The sequence below is a fragment of the Camponotus floridanus genome, unplaced genomic scaffold (assembly GCF_003227725.1).
Source record: "Camponotus floridanus strain SB8 unplaced genomic scaffold, Cflo_v7.5 scaffold33, whole genome shotgun sequence".
NCBI classification, from domain to species: domain Eukaryota; kingdom Metazoa; phylum Arthropoda; class Insecta; order Hymenoptera; family Formicidae; genus Camponotus; species Camponotus floridanus.
This window is the reverse complement of record NW_020229470.1, coordinates 123,189-141,628: the sequence shown is the minus strand read 5'-3', so window position 1 is coordinate 141,628 and position 18,440 is coordinate 123,189. Positions and strand designations below refer to the sequence as shown.

The 18,440-nt window shown below is 28.4% G+C and overlaps 1 protein-coding gene across 3 annotated transcripts; it reads left to right on the top strand.

Moving 5' to 3' along the window:
* The first annotated feature begins 1,462 nt into the window (after positions 1-1,462).
* Positions 1,463-17,552, top strand: LOC105257933 (protein croquemort). 3 transcript variants are annotated; one of them, XM_011268879.3, is made up of 11 exons: positions 1,463-1,754; positions 4,049-4,107; positions 7,107-7,363; positions 10,193-10,353; positions 12,949-13,093; positions 13,478-13,681; positions 14,796-15,007; positions 15,347-15,800; positions 16,116-16,189; positions 16,351-16,564; positions 16,643-16,813. In XM_011268879.3, the coding sequence occupies exons 3-11, from the start codon at positions 7,247-7,249 to the stop codon at positions 16,772-16,774; spliced, it is 1,713 nt and encodes a 570-aa protein (XP_011267181.1). In that variant the 5' UTR covers positions 1,463-1,754; positions 4,049-4,107; positions 7,107-7,246; the 3' UTR covers positions 16,775-16,813. The 3 variants fall into 3 exon arrangements, with proteins under 3 accessions (XP_011267181.1, XP_011267182.1, XP_025266385.1); XM_011268880.3 differs by lacking the exon at positions 4,049-4,107; XM_025410600.1 differs by lacking the exon at positions 1,463-1,754 and having other exon boundaries at positions 3,723-4,107; positions 16,643-17,552.
* The last annotated feature ends 888 nt before the right edge of the window (positions 17,553-18,440 follow it).

The following is an 18,440-nucleotide window of genomic DNA, read 5'->3' as shown; positions in this document are numbered from 1 at the left end:
TGCAACGTATTTTAGCCATATGCAGCTATCCTTATTTGATAAATTGCTTATTTACCCTTTATCATAAAATGGATATTGGAAAAAAGAAACATACGCAAATTCATAAAAAAAATTCATAAGTAGTTTTCCATAAGAAATTTTAAACTATTTATTTTTTACTTATCGTTCGATATGCATTAATTAACCTCTCGCTAGTATCACTTGTATCACCTATTTACTGAAATCAGCATGCAGTGCATAAAATATACATGTCGTTACGAAAAATATAATTATTTTCTAGTTGTCTATATTTTTTTATTTTATTGAATAGTTTTAGTATATTGAATGATATGATTCAAATAGCAAATTAAATATTTGTTGATCATAATACTAGACACATAAGTGATATAATAAGAAATAACTATTTCCTACTCTGGTTAAACTTCTAATATTGACAAATAAATTTAAATTGAAGTCGATGAAAATGACAAAGAAATATGTATGAATCAAGTTGTCAGATCGATAATAAATATAAGGTATAATAATGTATCTATGTAATATCATATCATTATCATCATTGTTATAAAAGTATTATGGAATATAGTATCAACACCTCTCTTTTTATTTCATACTAATGCATAATGCATTTCTAATTTATCTGTAATTGCAATGATAGTTGTACTAATTGCGTGATAAAAAGAAGTTCAAAGTCTTTATTTATCAAAGATCAGTTCATTTTTCTTAAATGTTATATAAAAAAGATGAACTTTGTCTTATAATGTCCAATAATACAATTTAAATATATTCAATATATAAATGAGTGTTAAATATATTCATTGTAGAGTTTGAAAAATATAATTTGTATAAAAGGTACACACACACACCAAAAAAGAATATTTTTATAAGAAAATGGGGGCTCTTGCCAGACTTGATTTCTATATTATGAATATTGCATATTGATTAGACTATTAAGAACGCGGCTGACTCGCTCTCGTTCGATTAGTTTCGAGCAGACTGTATCTCTGACAAGTTCTTATCTTTTTAATGCTTACGCAAGTAATTCCACGTCCAAGTCCTTCAGTGTCTCGGCATCATTGTTGCCGTCATTCAAACTTTCGTGAGGCGCCGGCATCGCGACAATTAGTCGGATTCCTTCTTTTAAACTGATTCCAACGGCCGCTTACGGGAACGATCGACCTATGTTAATGAGGTAAACGTTCATTACCGGATCAGGATTTATCGGAGTTAATCAACGGAGTGACGATAAAAACGCGAAACCGTCAAACGTTCCTGACGCACGCCGATAAACTGACAACTAACTTGCGACAAGGGCAGGGAGAGGTGGTGGCACTTTAAAGGCTTGCTATCCGCTCGGAGCATGATCGTTCTCTCGTTCGGATTGCATACCGACAGTTTCAAACGGGCGTCGTTGACGGATCGTAGGTGACCGCAGCACCGGTCTGTTAGTTCTTCTTCCTTTCTCACTAACCGGTAGACCTCGAAATAACCGGTAAAACGAGAACAAAAGCATTTCAGTGCGTTGCACTGGCGGCTAAAAATGTCAGAAAGCGTTTAAAGTACAAAGAAACAAAGACAGATCCATATATAGAATATAAGAATGAGACTATAAAATATCATCAAGATTGATATCGAGAAGAGATAAGAACAGAGACGTTTACAACATATTTCTTCACGTTTTATTTTCGTATAAAATTCAAGAAGTGGGAATCAAGACTATGAATCCAAGATCGATTGAAGAATCGTGACCGCCGCAAGTAAGTTGAATGTTGATTATTTGGAAATATGTCGAACTATCAAATGTGCGTGACGATAAGTGAATTTCGTAGATAAGAAAAATTTTTTCATGTTTACAGCAATATACGTACATATGTTTTTAATTTTATCAGATATTATTCATTTATGTGTATGACTCACCATATTTTAATTTAATTGTTTGCACAGTAATCTTCGTTTATATTCGATTAAAAGTAACTCTTTTGCACGAAATATTACAATTATTACATGCAATCTTTCAATAAATATAAAATATGTACTTCAATAAATATAAAATATGTATATACTTGTTCTGTAACATATATCATTCTCGACAATTAATAATAATTCTTTAAACACGTGTATCATGATAATGTAAAGAAATCGAGCGATTTGAATACAATCCCATTAAATCCTTGCCTTAACCATTTTATCGTTAAATGACTTTCTTTATCTCATTAATTCTAAACATAGAATAAGGAAATGCCGATAGAGGGTGCGTACAAAGTACAAAATCGAATTACTTCCGTTCGATGCACTGACAAAGTCTGATCATGCGATAATAATTTATTCACGATTACATAAGACCGTGATATAACAAGGCCGACAGACAACTGTTCGTCCCATCAGTAGGACCATAAAAACTTCTTAGACTGTATTCATTAATCAGCTATGTAATTAAGAGGTCAAGATTTTCATGTTTGCGCGGTATGAATAATACTAATTTATTTCCATATATATTTCATTTCATATATTTTTTTTCATATATATTTTTTAGCAGACAGAGAATGTCTTAAAGTGAGTTTTTGTCTGTTTAAATATGTGTTAATTGTATTTCAAGGAGAGTAATTTTTCTTATGGAGAACATAAAAAAATTACTCTCCTTGAAATACACTTAACACATATTTAAACAGATAAAAACTCACTTTAACACTATTGATTTAAATGGGAACAAAGCTAAGATGCTAAGATGATAAGAATATGCAAAGCAACTTATATGTATTCTGTGAAAGTTGAAAATTTGAGTATCACAATAAAACGCGTTCTAAAGTTTAATAATTTTCTTTTTTATGATATAGAGCATTTATTTTTCACATGATTTTCACATTATTATTATATTATTCACATGATTTTCACATTAGAACGATGATTTTTTAACATAAATATTTTTTATATAAAATTTTTTATGATTATTTTTTAATATAAAAATACAGCAATAACTTTATAATTTTCATAATAAAACAAAAGAAAAAATTGTACAAGTTTAATAATAAAACAATTTAGAAAACTTTAAAGAGTACCGATCGATGAGCAAAACATAATTGTGCGAATACGTGTATTAAATAGAATATATTATAATTGTTAATATTATAATTATTTTATTCAATTTATTTATGCACTCGTATGCATATATTGAATTAATTTATTGATCATTTTTTAGTTCAAATTTTCTAATCATATAAGATATGGTACAATGTTACAAAAAATATTAAGTTACAATCAAAAACTTTTTGAAAAATAATTAAAAAATACAAAATATTAATATGATAGCGTACAAATAGCATTTTATCTAATTTTATGTCGCCTGTATTCCCATTTCTTACAAGATAACATTTATGTAATTTCCGAAAATTAAGGAAATATTGAAAGAAATATTACAAGACAAAAACATAATAAATATGTAAATATGTAAATATATATAAGTATTTTTTTATGCTTTTTCGCGATAAAATAACCATAATTATGTAACCATTTATTAGCTAAGATTTAATTTTGTACGGCATTGATTGATCATTATTTCGCGAACATATAAATTAATCTTTTCTACATGCAAATAAAATTTCGGAAGATATACTATTATTCATTATTTACGATTCATATTTCCGTGATGATAAATATATATATTCATCTTGCAAATATTAATCATTTTATCCTGAAAATTAAAGAAAGAAGCAGACAAAATTCAGTCGCGACAGAAGAATTCAAGTAAACGACAAAAGTCTTCCTACGTGTCGTATTTAATCCACGCAAGTATAGTTAATTTGTCGTGTGCTGATCATGAGGGGATATGAAAGGGAATGAGGGGCGCGGTCATGAAGGCGCAAAGGACAGAAACGCTCAGTAAAAAATCCTCCCTAAGTGGAGGGGATAAGAGACGTTAGACCCTGCCTGTTGATTCGCAGTACCCATACTCATCAGTAACAAACACGTCGTATACAGAATCGGAGCACAAAGACACGAATGGGAGTAGCAGTCCCTGAGAGCTCAGCGGATATTTATCTGTCGTCTTTTTCAGTTAATATTTCGGTGCTACAAGAAGAAACTGAAACCTTGGCATCTGGACAGCACTGAAAAGTGAGTCTAACCGAAAAGAATCTCGATTTTTTAATAAACAAAATTAGAAATATCGATGTTATTCACATGTTGTTTTGTTATTCACATAATGAAACATATGATAATTTCTGCATAAGCGAAAAAAAAATTATAATCGTGAAAAGTGATTTTAATTTATAATATTAATGTTCTGGTAATTTATAATATTAATATTCTGGTTACTCTCAATAGTGTGTCTTATACTTCAATCATCATAAATTATTATTAATTTTCTTCTATCTATTTTTTTACGATTTCTGATGTCAATAGAACATGTGTCAATTGAATTAATGTGTGAAAAATATATTAAAATATGTGAATATAAAATATATGAAAATGAGTAATAAAAATGAATAATTCCATACAAATTTATTTAGATTATATGTATCTAGCATTACTTATCTTTTAATTGACGCCTTTCAACTTATAGTTAGAGTTAATAAATACAAATTTTTCAAGATTAATTTTTTTCTTAACGAAAAAATTATCGTTAACGAGAAAAAAAAACGATAACTGGCATAGATGATAAGACATCGTGACAAGACCTGAACTTTAAATAACTCTGCATGATTATCATTCAAATTCTATGAAAATGACTATGCTAGAAGTTATCATGAAAGTATTTGTAATATAGATCATTCGTTGTTATAAACGATTATCAGTGAAGAAGGTCAGTGAAGAATACGTACTTTTAACGCTTTATTTATTGTTAGTTTAACTAGTCTTATGCTATGTGTTTATCTAATGCAAGTGTATACGAGTTTAAATTTTAATTGTTCGTCAAATACGAATTATATTCACTTTATTTTTTCAATCTCAATCAAATCGAAGAAATATTTATTTTTTACAAAATTGTAATTGTTTTGCAAGTTTGCATTTTGCGAAAAGCTTAAATTATTTTGAACTTTTTTATATATCAATAAATTTATCAATAAAATTAAAAATATATTTAAAAAAAGATAGTATTTCTACATTTTTATACATATATTTGTCATTTTTTATTTATATATAGAGCAGAAATGAAATAATGTTCAAGAAATACTAATATTCAAAACACATTCAACTAAAGAAATAAATAATTAAATCATTGGATTGTATAACAGATTGTGTAATAGATGTTTATATGTTAAAAGTATAATAATAAGCTAAAAACTATTAATTATAAGCTTTATAAATTTTGATGAAATTTGCCTAATTATCTATATCAATTATGCAACAAATTTCCAATTCCATCAATCAATTTTTTCAACATTTAATGACTATGTCCATGAATTAAAGTTATATAAGCAAATATATACGTAGATATCTTGCTTTTTTATAATTGCGCTAATTTATTAAATTCTGTGCTTTGTAGTATTCAATTATTACTAGTAATTATTATATATTTTAAAGTATTTGATGATCCTAATATATATTTATATTATATTATACTTAATAAGATATAATTATATTGCATCAAAAAATTTAATCAAACGCGAACAATCATTTACAATATTTCACAATGTTTTTCGGCGTAAAAAATTTAATTTATTCCCATCCGTAGATATACATCATAATATTCATTAATAATTCATTAATAAATCATTATTAATAAGTTTTCTCGATTAGATATATATGTACAGAAATCTTAACTATTTTTTAAATTTTGATACAACTCGTAATTTAACATAATTATTTCTGATGGAAAACAGTGATTTGCGCGATATGAGTTAACTTGAAGTAAAGAAAATCATGAATTAAGCAAAAGATCTATTAATAATATATAATTTATCGAGCACTTTACATAGATTTTGTGATGTGCTTAAATTGTTTAATAAAAACAATTAACAATTAATACATCTAATTATGGGAATCCTATTATTCTATTATATATAATTTTATTTTGATCAGTATTTTAAAAACGTAATCAGAGAGAGAAAGACTTTGATATATTACAATAAGTGTCAGCATTATGACTATCATATATATATTATAAATATAAACAATATATTTTTTTAACTTTTTGTATTAATTAATCATAATTCCCCTATATTTGTTGTAATACATAATGCATTTTATAACAATTCTATATTGATTTTTATTTTGTTATTATCACTGTGTGATTTTAAACGTTTAATATCACTAAAGTTATATAAAAACATTGTTAACAAGAGGTAAGCCGATTAATATTATATCGATTCATCTCCAACTAACCTATTAAATAACGAATTCTATATATATATATATATATATATATATATATATATATATAACCGGAATGTTGTAAATACGAAAATACAGACATGATATTTTTCAACAAATACATTTTATGCTAAGAATTTATGAACAAGTATTTATCTTTTTGTAATAATTTAAATGTATATTTGAGCTCGTGTTGCGAATTGTTATCACGTAATGTTTATTTTTATCATTAATATAAAATGTTCATTAGAATAAATCAATTTTTTAAATGAAAAGTTCTTGCATCATTCGTGATTTGCATTTATAATATTGAATATAAATGTAGAAAGAGAGAGAGATAGAAAAATAATCATATAAAAACGATTGTTACATATTACACTCTATTATCTTTATTTTAATATAATTTAGGAAAGAAGAAAACTCTTAGATATTTATTATTTTTTACATCGAGAAAAAAAATGCAAAATTATATTAAATTCCGTAAACTTTACTCTAGACCTATGAACTTGTTTCACTATTCAAAACACTATTCAAAATATTCCATATATTTTCAAAAGATCTTCCGAATACTCTCACAAATACTCGACATGTTAGTTGACACGCATGAAACGAAGCGTGTCTATTCGCGTCGACGCCTACGCAGTCTTGGCCGACTAAGAAACGTCACCGAGCATAACAAGCTAAGCTGAAAGAAACGCGCCACGCATAGGCAACACACACGTGCATACCTCATATAGTATGAGGCGTAAACTCGTCATCTCTCTCGACCGTAGTTTGATTAGATACGTTTTATCTTACAGACTCCGCGAAGCGCGTGGATCGTTGGCCGGGAAGTTGAGGGAGTGAGAGAAGTGATCGACGAAGAGTCCAGCCACTGGGAGTTCAGGGTGCACATGCTGCAGAAACGAGAATCAGTGCTCGACGAGATACGCGCGTCGCTATGAGACCGTGGACGAACAAGTCGCTCGGCTTTGGCATCTTAGGGCTCTTTCTGGTAGCCCTTGGCATCTCCATCTGCTTTTTGTGGCCAATATTTTTCCATCATATAATTCAAAAAGTGAGTGCGGACAATTGTCACATTTTTATTCGTGATACCAATTATGTCAATTATATATTTTTTTTCAAGATCGCAGAACCTTATTTCATAAAGTGATAAGACTCGTGACTCCAAGCAAGATTGGTGTAACATAATCACTATCTTTCTCTCTCGTTAGATCGCGCTAGTGTATTTACTTACTCGATATCCGCTTTAAAATCTTTGTTAAATTGAATTCGAAATGGATTATATGCGTGCAACATATAAGCCGTTGTGTAATAAACATTGACACTAAAAATTTAATCTTTGCTTATCTCTACTACTGATACTGATGTGGCTCGCCACAATATCATCAAAAGTGTAATAAATTTCAAGTGATTTTTGTGAAAAAATATGATTTGATGACAAAAAATGGCATAATTATTGAATGGTATAATTATTTAATCGAAAAATACTTAATTTGAATGATTAAAGATAAAATGTTTTTGTATTACAATTTAATAATCATAACATAAATTTCAAAATTTTAATAAGTTGTCATCAACGTTGACATATTTCTAACGTGGTTTTTAATCCTAAAAAATTTATCATTTCTTATCTTATAAATTATATATAATATGCTAATTATTCTTTTTAATTAATATTATAAAATATGCTGTAATGCATAATAAATTGTCGGTCATATAAAATGCGATGCGAGTATGAAACGTCATCTACTCTATGAGAATCGTACTCATTTTTATTCTATGTAAACGGATAGCCTTGTTTTCTTAGGTTATCAGTCACACAGCAATAATAATATATTTTTAAAATTCTCTTTCTTCTTGTTTCTTAGTGAGGAAAAATGCTGAAATTTATTCTTGACTTTCGAACGATTAATCATACTTACTACTCGAACTCAACCGAAGGTAAACGAGAACATGCGCGTCGCAAATTGTTTTTGTATTCGCGATCGCGAAAAATGAATCATGTCCATGTACACAATAACGCAGCAAGCGACCATCGCCGCATGCAGACATGTATATACAACGAACATAAGATTACTCGTTGAACTAGTCCAGATACTATTAGAGACTGGAGTAACTTGTCTCAGCGCTAGTCACAGCCCGATTGGAAAAGTGGCTGATTGTCCCATCAATTGGCGCGTTTCTATGTGCATTGCAACTGGTTGCAAAAACGATTTCACGCCACCGACAACATCGTCGCGCACGAAATATCTCGGTACCGATAAAATTAAGATCCACCATATCTCATCTTTATCCTCTCGAATTATTTTCACGATCGCGAAAATTGTTGACAGCTGCGCGAATAGATTCTTACTCGAGATTATCGCCATCAGCTGTATATCGTATCTTTTGCAATCGATTTAATAATTAATTAACTTTTCAATACTTTACTAATTCTTTTCTTGGCTTTTACTAACACTACTAATACGATGTCAATGGCACTTTATTATCATTGCATCATGTACAGGCGAAATTTGTAAACGCAACATTGTATAGTTATACAATGGTCAATGATATATTTTTGCGATAATACATCGCAAATCTTTACTTTTGCGTTTTATTTACACGCGCGATGAAGATCTACCGTAGACTGACCAAGCATGTTGGATCGATAGATATTAATCGTAGAATAGGATTCAAAAATCGTTAAACAAAAAAATCTCTTATATAATCGTATCATTAATCATTGTTAAAAGAAGTTATCAGACTATCGTTATAAAACGATCATTGCCATCACTGATTAGAAATAATAAAAGTATAAGACTCGAAATATAAAATTAACAAATTAGTTTCAATAGCAATACGAGTCGAGCGTCGATGTTATGACACATTTATTTATTTATTATACAAAAAAGCATAAAACAAATATAAATAAGAATAAAATTAAGATTAAACGAAGGAATAGCGAACGTTTCGACCATATTTTTGGGTCATCTTCAGCGCAAATGTGATGATGTAGTAAAATTATAACAAAGGTGTTACATATCTGAATCGATGAGATAGGATACCGTCCAAAATAATACTAAATGTCTCGGTATCTCACTATCTTGACGATGCCTACGTAAAATAAAGGAAAAACAAAATAAATAGATAATGTAAACTAATATATAATGGAAAAAATATTAAAATCACTGATTAGAATATATTGTTTCTTTCTTCAGAATAACTTTATTCAAGGATTTCTATGTCGAACAAATTTTTAAACGGATGTGACAATTTATTCATTATCATTTAAAATTTTTTTCATATAATCGAATGAATAAATTTTATGATGCGAATCTGAGAGAAAGAAGAAAGCTGCCTGTTTGTAAAAAATGTATCAGATAAAAATAATTTTTTTAAACTCTATAAATATAAATATATATATATACGTATAATATAAAAATATATACAATAAAAGTAAAATATTAATTTTATTCGTGTGAAAAATTCAAATTTAAATATATATCACACAGAATTATTAAAATCAATTATATAAAATTAAAAAATCGAAATAAAAAAGTAAATAGATAAAAATAGTCATGTCTTATAGAAAATGGTCATTCAAAACAAAAAAACTAAAAAAAAAACTAATCTACTAATAAAAAAGTCGCCAATCATCTCATGACGCATGTTATTCATTTTTTTATTTTTAATTACATGTTATTTGTAATTTTACATAATAAAGATTATTTATAGATATTTTCTCGTGTATGTGTACAAAGAATTATTATATAACTTTATTTAAAGCCCCAGTGCATAATTCAAAGGATTCTCTATTCTCAACTTCTTTTAAACAATAAACAATTTTAAAAGTTAATTGGAGAAAAATAAAGGATTAAAATTTGTTTATTTCCATACGCAGGGATTGGCTCTATCGCCGACTTCTAACAGCTTTAAAATATGGTATGACACTAGCGAATTACCGCCGATGTTCTTGGAGGTATACCTCTTTAATTGGACCAATCCGGAAGAACTTGGTAAAGAGAAGCCGCATTACGATCAAATTGGCCCTTACTGTTTCAGGTAAGAATGACCTTCATTCAAATAAACGATTATTGCGCTTGATCATAAACGACATTCGGAAACAAGTACAAAAGAAGAAGGTATTCTCTTATATATATATATATATATATATATATATCTCTTATATATGTATATATATGTATATGTATCGATGAGGCTCAAGATTAACTTCTGCATCAATCCGTTTTAAAAACATCGATACATGTATATTCTATCTTTGTCAGTTAAAAACTCGCAGACATATCAAATTTCGAAACCACGCAATTAATGCACATGTCGCACCAGATAAGATAAAATTGCAATCATTCAGTGTTAAATACATAACCAATATGTATTGATTAGATTGTATATATTGTACATTTATCTTATTTATTATTTTACAAATTGGGTATCCTGCTTTTAATAAACGACAATAATTTAATTTTAAATAGTAAGTAATGTAAATGTTTCCCAGTCAGAAATATATAGTGACATATATGATGTCGAATTAAACATTAAAAATCAAATGTCAAAGTTGAAATTCTGATCAAATTAATATCAAAATGATATAAATATTGATTAGGTGATTATTATTTCAACATAATTTTAACTTTGAATCGATCAATTAATTAAATCCTTTGAAAATAAAAAAATCATTTTAGACGATTTTATTTAAATTATAATCATGATAAAATTAAAAAATTCTACTAATTTTAGATTATGACATATAATTATCAATCCAAAAAGGAGCGTATTGCTAATTTAATATAAATATACAAAATCTTACACAAAAGACATAAATTTAATATTTATTTTTCTTAAAAAATATAAAATATAAATGTATTGAAGTATTTGTATGTGAAATTTAAATGTATGTGAAATTTAAATGTAAATACAATATAATAGAAACGCATCTCACATATCTCTCCAGTTAAACTAGATAAAAACTGAAAAATCAAATACGTTATATTAGCTAGCTTGTGTAGCTAAAAGCTAAATGATGTATTCACAAGCTAGCTAAATAATGTATTCAAAGCATTACAGATATTATTATTTAGTGACTTTAAAGTAGTTTCTTAACTTCATAAAATATTTTGTGTTGCATATCTAGTTTTATAATCATAATAAAAATTAGATAAACTAAGTAATAAAAACTAAACAACTGGACTCTCATTCATTTAGATGAATTGCACTTCTAACTAGATTGTCTATTAAAAGTTAAAGAATAATATATTTTAAATAAACAATCAATTGATTATAAATAAAACAAGATTCTTGCAATATAGATTAGAACTATTTTTTTCATCAGCGTTAAACAAAACTTACTGATCGATATATTATTATAATAGATAAAAGCAAAACATATGCAGATTAGAAAAAAAATAGTGCATAAGGATCCGATATACGTCATATATATAAAAGATAAAGTTATGCTAATCAGATTGTCATGAAGTAACAATGCGATAATAAACCTAATAATGACAATTAAGAAGAAATAGTTAACCTCGCTGTATTGACACTTTAATGAACAATAAAATATTCCGGTCAAATTGTAACACACGCGTGGGCGAGATTATATGAAGTAATTGACTATGTAATTACTTTCTTCTCGGTTGTGTATTTAATAACAAGTGCCACACAGATGCACTTCACCGGTTTGTGTCTTTTGACTGATTGATATTAATCTAAGAAGTCGCTAAATTACTAAATATATGTGAAACATCGACCTACAAAAATAATTGGCAGCATCAGTAATTGTAATATTTTTATGTGATAAAAATATATGATTTTATTATAAAATCAACAGCCCACAACTAAAATGTCGTTCTTTAAAGAATAATAGAATTGCGATAATGAATTCCAATGAATTGTTTTCTTAGTAACAATGATTGATTAAGAAAGTTCTTATAATAAAAAAATTTCCATTACATAAATAAAATTGAATTTTAATAAAAATTCTTCAATTTTTATCATTTTTATCGATTATCCTCAATTTGTGCAAATAACCAAACTTCTCTTTTTATGACTGTAATAGTTGTCGCGTAAAATAGAACTCTTTTTCTCAAAATTTTTCTTCTAGCAACATACTTTCATCTCTTGTGCTAGTTACATGATAAAGATTGCATCTTTGACAATAAGAGAATATTAGGGATAAGGTCGTCGTCATTACACACGTCCTGTGCAGTTGTATAGCAATTGGCCCGTTAAAACCAATAAGCAAAATATGTAGGTCAGATGTCTAAACTATGGTCAGATAATCGACTTCAGATCTAGTGAAAAATGATCACGGTTGCATGATAAATGCAATTTATCAGTTAATAGTAATTTAGAAAATATTGTTTAAATATACTTATTATATTTTTAAATAAAAATTAAGTTTTCTTTTACATAAAATTACGATAAATGTTTAATTATATTTAATTATAATTAATTTACATTAGTAATTCAATCAATGTTACTTTCTTTCAATTGCTTTTATAAATAATCTTGACAAGAAAAAAATATATTTTTAATTAATGTTTGTGACGAAAAAAATTGATCATAAGATCAGATAATAAGATCAGGTAATAATGCAAAGCAAGAGAAAAAATTATCATTATAATTTATAAATTTCAGAGAAGTGAGGCAAAAGGATAACATTACGTTTCATCATGAAAATAAAACTGTTAGCTATTTTCAACGACGATTATGGTATTTCGATGCAGAACGCAGCAATGGAACTCTCAACGACACTGTCAGCCAGTTGGACGTGGTCGCTGCAGTAAGCCTAACTGCATCTTTTGTTGTACGATTAGTATAGTAAATTGCATTCTCTTGATATAGCAATTGATTCAACACCAATATAAAGTACTTGATATATCAATTGACTCGATATCAATATAATTATGTGGTCTTATTGTATACATACAAGTACAAATATATTTATTTTCTTGCTCTTCAGAGCAAGATATAATTATAAAAAAAACTTAGATATGTACAAACATATAAAACATTCTTCTCTGATAATTCTAATTGCAGTAACGAAATATCGTAACGTAAAAATAGTAAAAACGCGCGCGTATAATATCGTAATGTTAAAATAAAGTTACGCGAAAAGAAGCAAAGTTTAGGTCAAGTCGCGCTAATGCAGCTTCCTTTTTTGCAGTCGGCAGCGCACAAAATTCGATTCTGGCATTACGACTTCCAAAACTCCTTATCCTTCCTTTTATCAAACAAGAAGCTCTTTACCATCAAAACGGTGGACGAACTACTATTTACTGGTTATACCGATAACATACTTGCGTTGGGTAAGATGATGATGCAAGACTCCGAAATACCGACTTTTGATCGTTTCGGCTGGTTCTACATGGTAAGTCTATCTATCTTTTCTTTCTCAAATATATCCATATAAATTGTTTCCCTAGCAATGCATTAATATATGTGTGTATATATATATATATATATATATATATATATATATATGTATATTATACAATACTTGTTTTAGGGCAATATTACGTTTCATCATGAAATGAAGAATCGCATGAGAAGATAAATAAGCAACCATGAAAATGAGCACGAATATAAATATATATATGTACATATATTCGTACTCATTTCAACGATCATTCGTTTATTTCTTCATGCATTCTTCTTTTTTCACCCGCCTAGGGCAAGTATTGTACAGTCACTCGCTTCACTTTTCCAAATCTTAGGAAATCAGACACAAATGCCTGACATTTATTTCGCTTTATTATAAATCACTCACATCTTCACAAACATTTAAACTGCTAACATGAAAGATAGAGTAACCAATAACATTGAGAATCGCTACGAGCATATGAGAAACTATTATCAGATTAAATTATACGTTTATTAACACGAGGCACATAGTGTATGGAATTTGAATTGCATGACTCTGGACAATAGCGTCACGGTCGATGGTAGTAGAGTATTTGTAACTGGGCTTAAATTGGTAATGAATGGAAGAAATCGCACATATATATATATATATATATATATATATATACATATATAAGTTGCCACATAGCAAATAAAATGGTCATGGAAATATATATTATGTGTTGTACATAACTTATATATATTGATGTTAATGTGCTCTATGAAAATTATATATTTGAATATATATAATATATAATATTTGAATATATATAATATATAATATTGAATATATATAATATATATAATATATAAAAATTAATTATAGATATTCAAAAACCTATAAATTCGATCGCGACTATATGTTTGATCTTTAATAAAAAAACATTAAAAATCAAACAAACATATAATTTTTCTTATTATTATATTAATTCTCATGAATAGCCATGTTAAAGAAAAAATACTTGCGTGAATTATTCACGCAAGTATTTTTTCTGAATCCTGGTGCAATTATTAACAAGTTTAAAATTGCAAGAAAATCGAAGACCACTGCAATTCATAATGCGACCTTGTTACACGCACAGAGAAATGGCAGCACCATGTTTGATGGACACTTCAATATGGAAACAGGCGAGGATGACATCAGCCAATTGGGTATCCTGAGAAAATGGAATTATAAAGATACGACGAAATTCTACAAGACTCCTTGCAATCTCATTGAAGGCAGTGCGGGTGAATTTTGGCCACCTGGCAGGACGAAGGATGACATCATTCTGTTTAGCTCAGATTTATGCCGGTTAGTAAAAATTATTATTAGATTTACAAAATAGAGAACAAAGTATAACACTTGCAGTAACAAAAAGAGCGATATATTTAATATATTTAATGTATTTAATGAAAGCTTAAAATTTCAATTTTTACCAATTTACGTTTAATAGCTTATAAACTTAAGCTACTATATATTATAAAGCCGCATAAGCAATGTATTATCACTATTAGAAACATTTATCATATTATTTATTATTTTTTCATTCTCTTCTCATTACAAGCATTATACTAATTTTTTCAAGCAATAGCTCAATGTTCATCGATATGTTTGCACATTATAATCTCTTGACCTTATTACTTTTTTTAGTCCGCTAGTCTACGAATACGAAGAAACGACTTCTCACTTTGATATCGAAGGTTATCGATACGCTATTGGTGGAAAAACTTTAGGCAATTCCACGAGACGACGTTATCCTCATGATCAAGCGAAATTTTTCGAACCAACCACGACCACAGAGGACTTCTTTGTAGCCGAGCATACGACCGTCTTTGAGCCCACTGCCACTACTTTTAATAATAATTATTCATCCGAGAACACGGACGAATATCTCAACAATGATCCGGATGTTATTAACATGGGCAATTGTTATTGTAATGGCGAGTGTACACCATCGGGTTTGTTAAATATAACAGCATGTCGTTACGGAGCGCCGGTCTTCATTAGCTTACCTCACTTTTACAAGGCTGATCCAACCGTTCTTGATGCGATCGATGGATTGAGCCCCAATGAGGATCACAGCTTCTCCATCACTCTAGAACCCGTAAGTGGCTATCATTGCGAATTGTTAAAACGTAAACATTCAAGTCAGTCGTGATAGAAAGAACGAGGTTTAATTAATTATTAAGCCCCTTTACAGAGGCTTTATAATCAAGATACTAATTTTACTCTATTTCCTTTCATCCAGACTATTCATAGCATGCGATTGTTGTGATAATATACGCTATTGAGAAAGCAATAGCGTGCATTGCACGCAGTAATTTCATGTATCGTTGTTACATGATATAGTAATTAGGCAATGTTAATGCCTGTAATGAATAAAAAAATCATACAAATAGAGATGCATTTGATATTTCAGATAACAGGAATTCCTTTGGAAGTATCAGCTGTATTTCAAGTTAATATACACTTACATTCATCGGAAATTATAGAGTAAGTACATTTTTCGAGCAATACAATAAATAATTCGTTTGAATAATGTATCGTCATATATGTTCTTATGAGAAAAAAATAATTTTAATAACAAAATTATCGATATTCGATATTCATTTTTTTTTTATGAATTAAAAGAAAAACATGATATGTTTGTATAGACTTTTCCACAAAGTACCAAACATCTACATGCCAATGTTATGGTTCAAATTAAAAGTGGAAATTACCGAAGAAATGGCGTCTAATTTAAGAATGTTACTAGCACTTCCAACCATGATGTTGTGTAGTAGTATAGTTATGATAATCGTTGGACTATGTTTGATTGCCGGCATGGTGCTTCGTTATTTCGGAAAGAAACGACACATGCCTTCAACGGTACGTACATTCATCTAATTCCTAAAATCCTTTTCGTGGTTAGAAAAGAAATATTCAATATCGATGCGCGTTTTACAGGAAGTCACGATGGAGAAAATGATCGATAATTCTGATTGTGAGAAAAAAGCGGAAATGGTGTACATGGATAAAACGAGTAACAACGAGGATAGTAACATCAAAACCGATCGCCGTTTGTACGCGAAACAGTAAGTGTTTCTTCAGGAAACTATGCTTCTGGAACGGATATGCAAATCGTTGTACAAGTGTGCAATCGTGAGGCAACTTTGACATGTGAAGTTGTTGTTATGCAAATGAATTTTCATGTGTCTTTAGTCTGATTTGATAACAACTGGACTTATATATTCTAAGATATAAATTTTTATTTAAACGTAAAAACGTTATTTAAAAGTATAAACGCCAATAGGATATTTGCATATGATTGATACTAACGATCTGCGAAATTTAATAACTAGAAAAATCGCAGATAATTATAAAATAAGCTTCTAATGGTTATAATGATGATAATATGTTTGATATTGATGTGAACAAATTACACTTCGATTCCTTAGCTCGAAGGTAATAAATTTATATGATAATAAAGTAGCGTTATGTTCTAACCACGAGCTAAAATATTTCCGATCGAAGTGTAATTTTGAATACATAATAGATAAAGCATGACAGCGAATATGCTGAAAGACGCATATAGGATGACTTTTTCGAATGATTATCATAATTTTTGTAGAAAAAGAAATACGGATAAATTTTCCACCTTTTTATTCGTTTTAGAGATCATATTCGCTACAAATGTTGAATTCATCGTGATTGTTACATTCCTACGACATATAGATATAGATGGAATGATATTATCATTTTGAAAAATTGGTTCGTCTAAGACTGACGTTATTTTATTAAAGCTTTAATTATTTCCTTCTCAATCTATTACTTTCATACATGTGTTTTCGATTAAAATATACAATTGACCAATCAATGAATTGCAAATTATGTTTTGATCCAATTATTCTAATTTATTATTTGTAAAAATTGAAATTCCTTCGATCACATAAATAATCTATAAATATTTATAAATGAATCTACGCGATAAATAATTAGAAGATAATCATCGATATAAAATTCTAATCATTTCTAATCATCGATATAAAATTCTAATCATTTCTAATCTTCGATATAAAAACAATTGATATTGCAATCAGATAAATAAACAAGCTTTAATAAAAGTGAAAAAGCTTTAGAATAACAAATACATGACATTGCAATGAAACCGAATTTATCCTTTGCTCGAAATCAAAATGACTGTTATTCTTCTTTTAAGTTGTTTAGATTTTTAGATATTAATGGGATGTACGAGAGATATCGTATACAACGAATTCTACCATTAGATTAGGCATAAATGTAGGAAATGTAAAATATATATATGTACATATATATATATATATATATATATATATATAGATATATATATAGATAGATAGATAGATAGATAGATAGATATTTTATTGCAAATATGTAATGCAATATATTATTCTTGTACGACAAAGTATCTATGATGTGCCTTGGTATAATTGTAATTATGATCGTACAGGTTTTCGGATCTATTGAGACAAATATTTAAACAATGACATACCATAATCTCGAGATAACGTGGCGGCTTCTTCATGAAGCATGCCTGAAGCAATGTAAAAGAATCATCTCTCTCTCTCTCTTACTCCGTTGATATGAAATTAGTAAAATCCATCAGATATTTCCTTTTTAACAATATATTTTTGTTGATGCGTTATTATTTAGCGTGTAATGTAATAATATAAGTGCGCGCTGCCCAAAGTTAAGTTACTGTGCCAATCTTTTGTTACAATATATA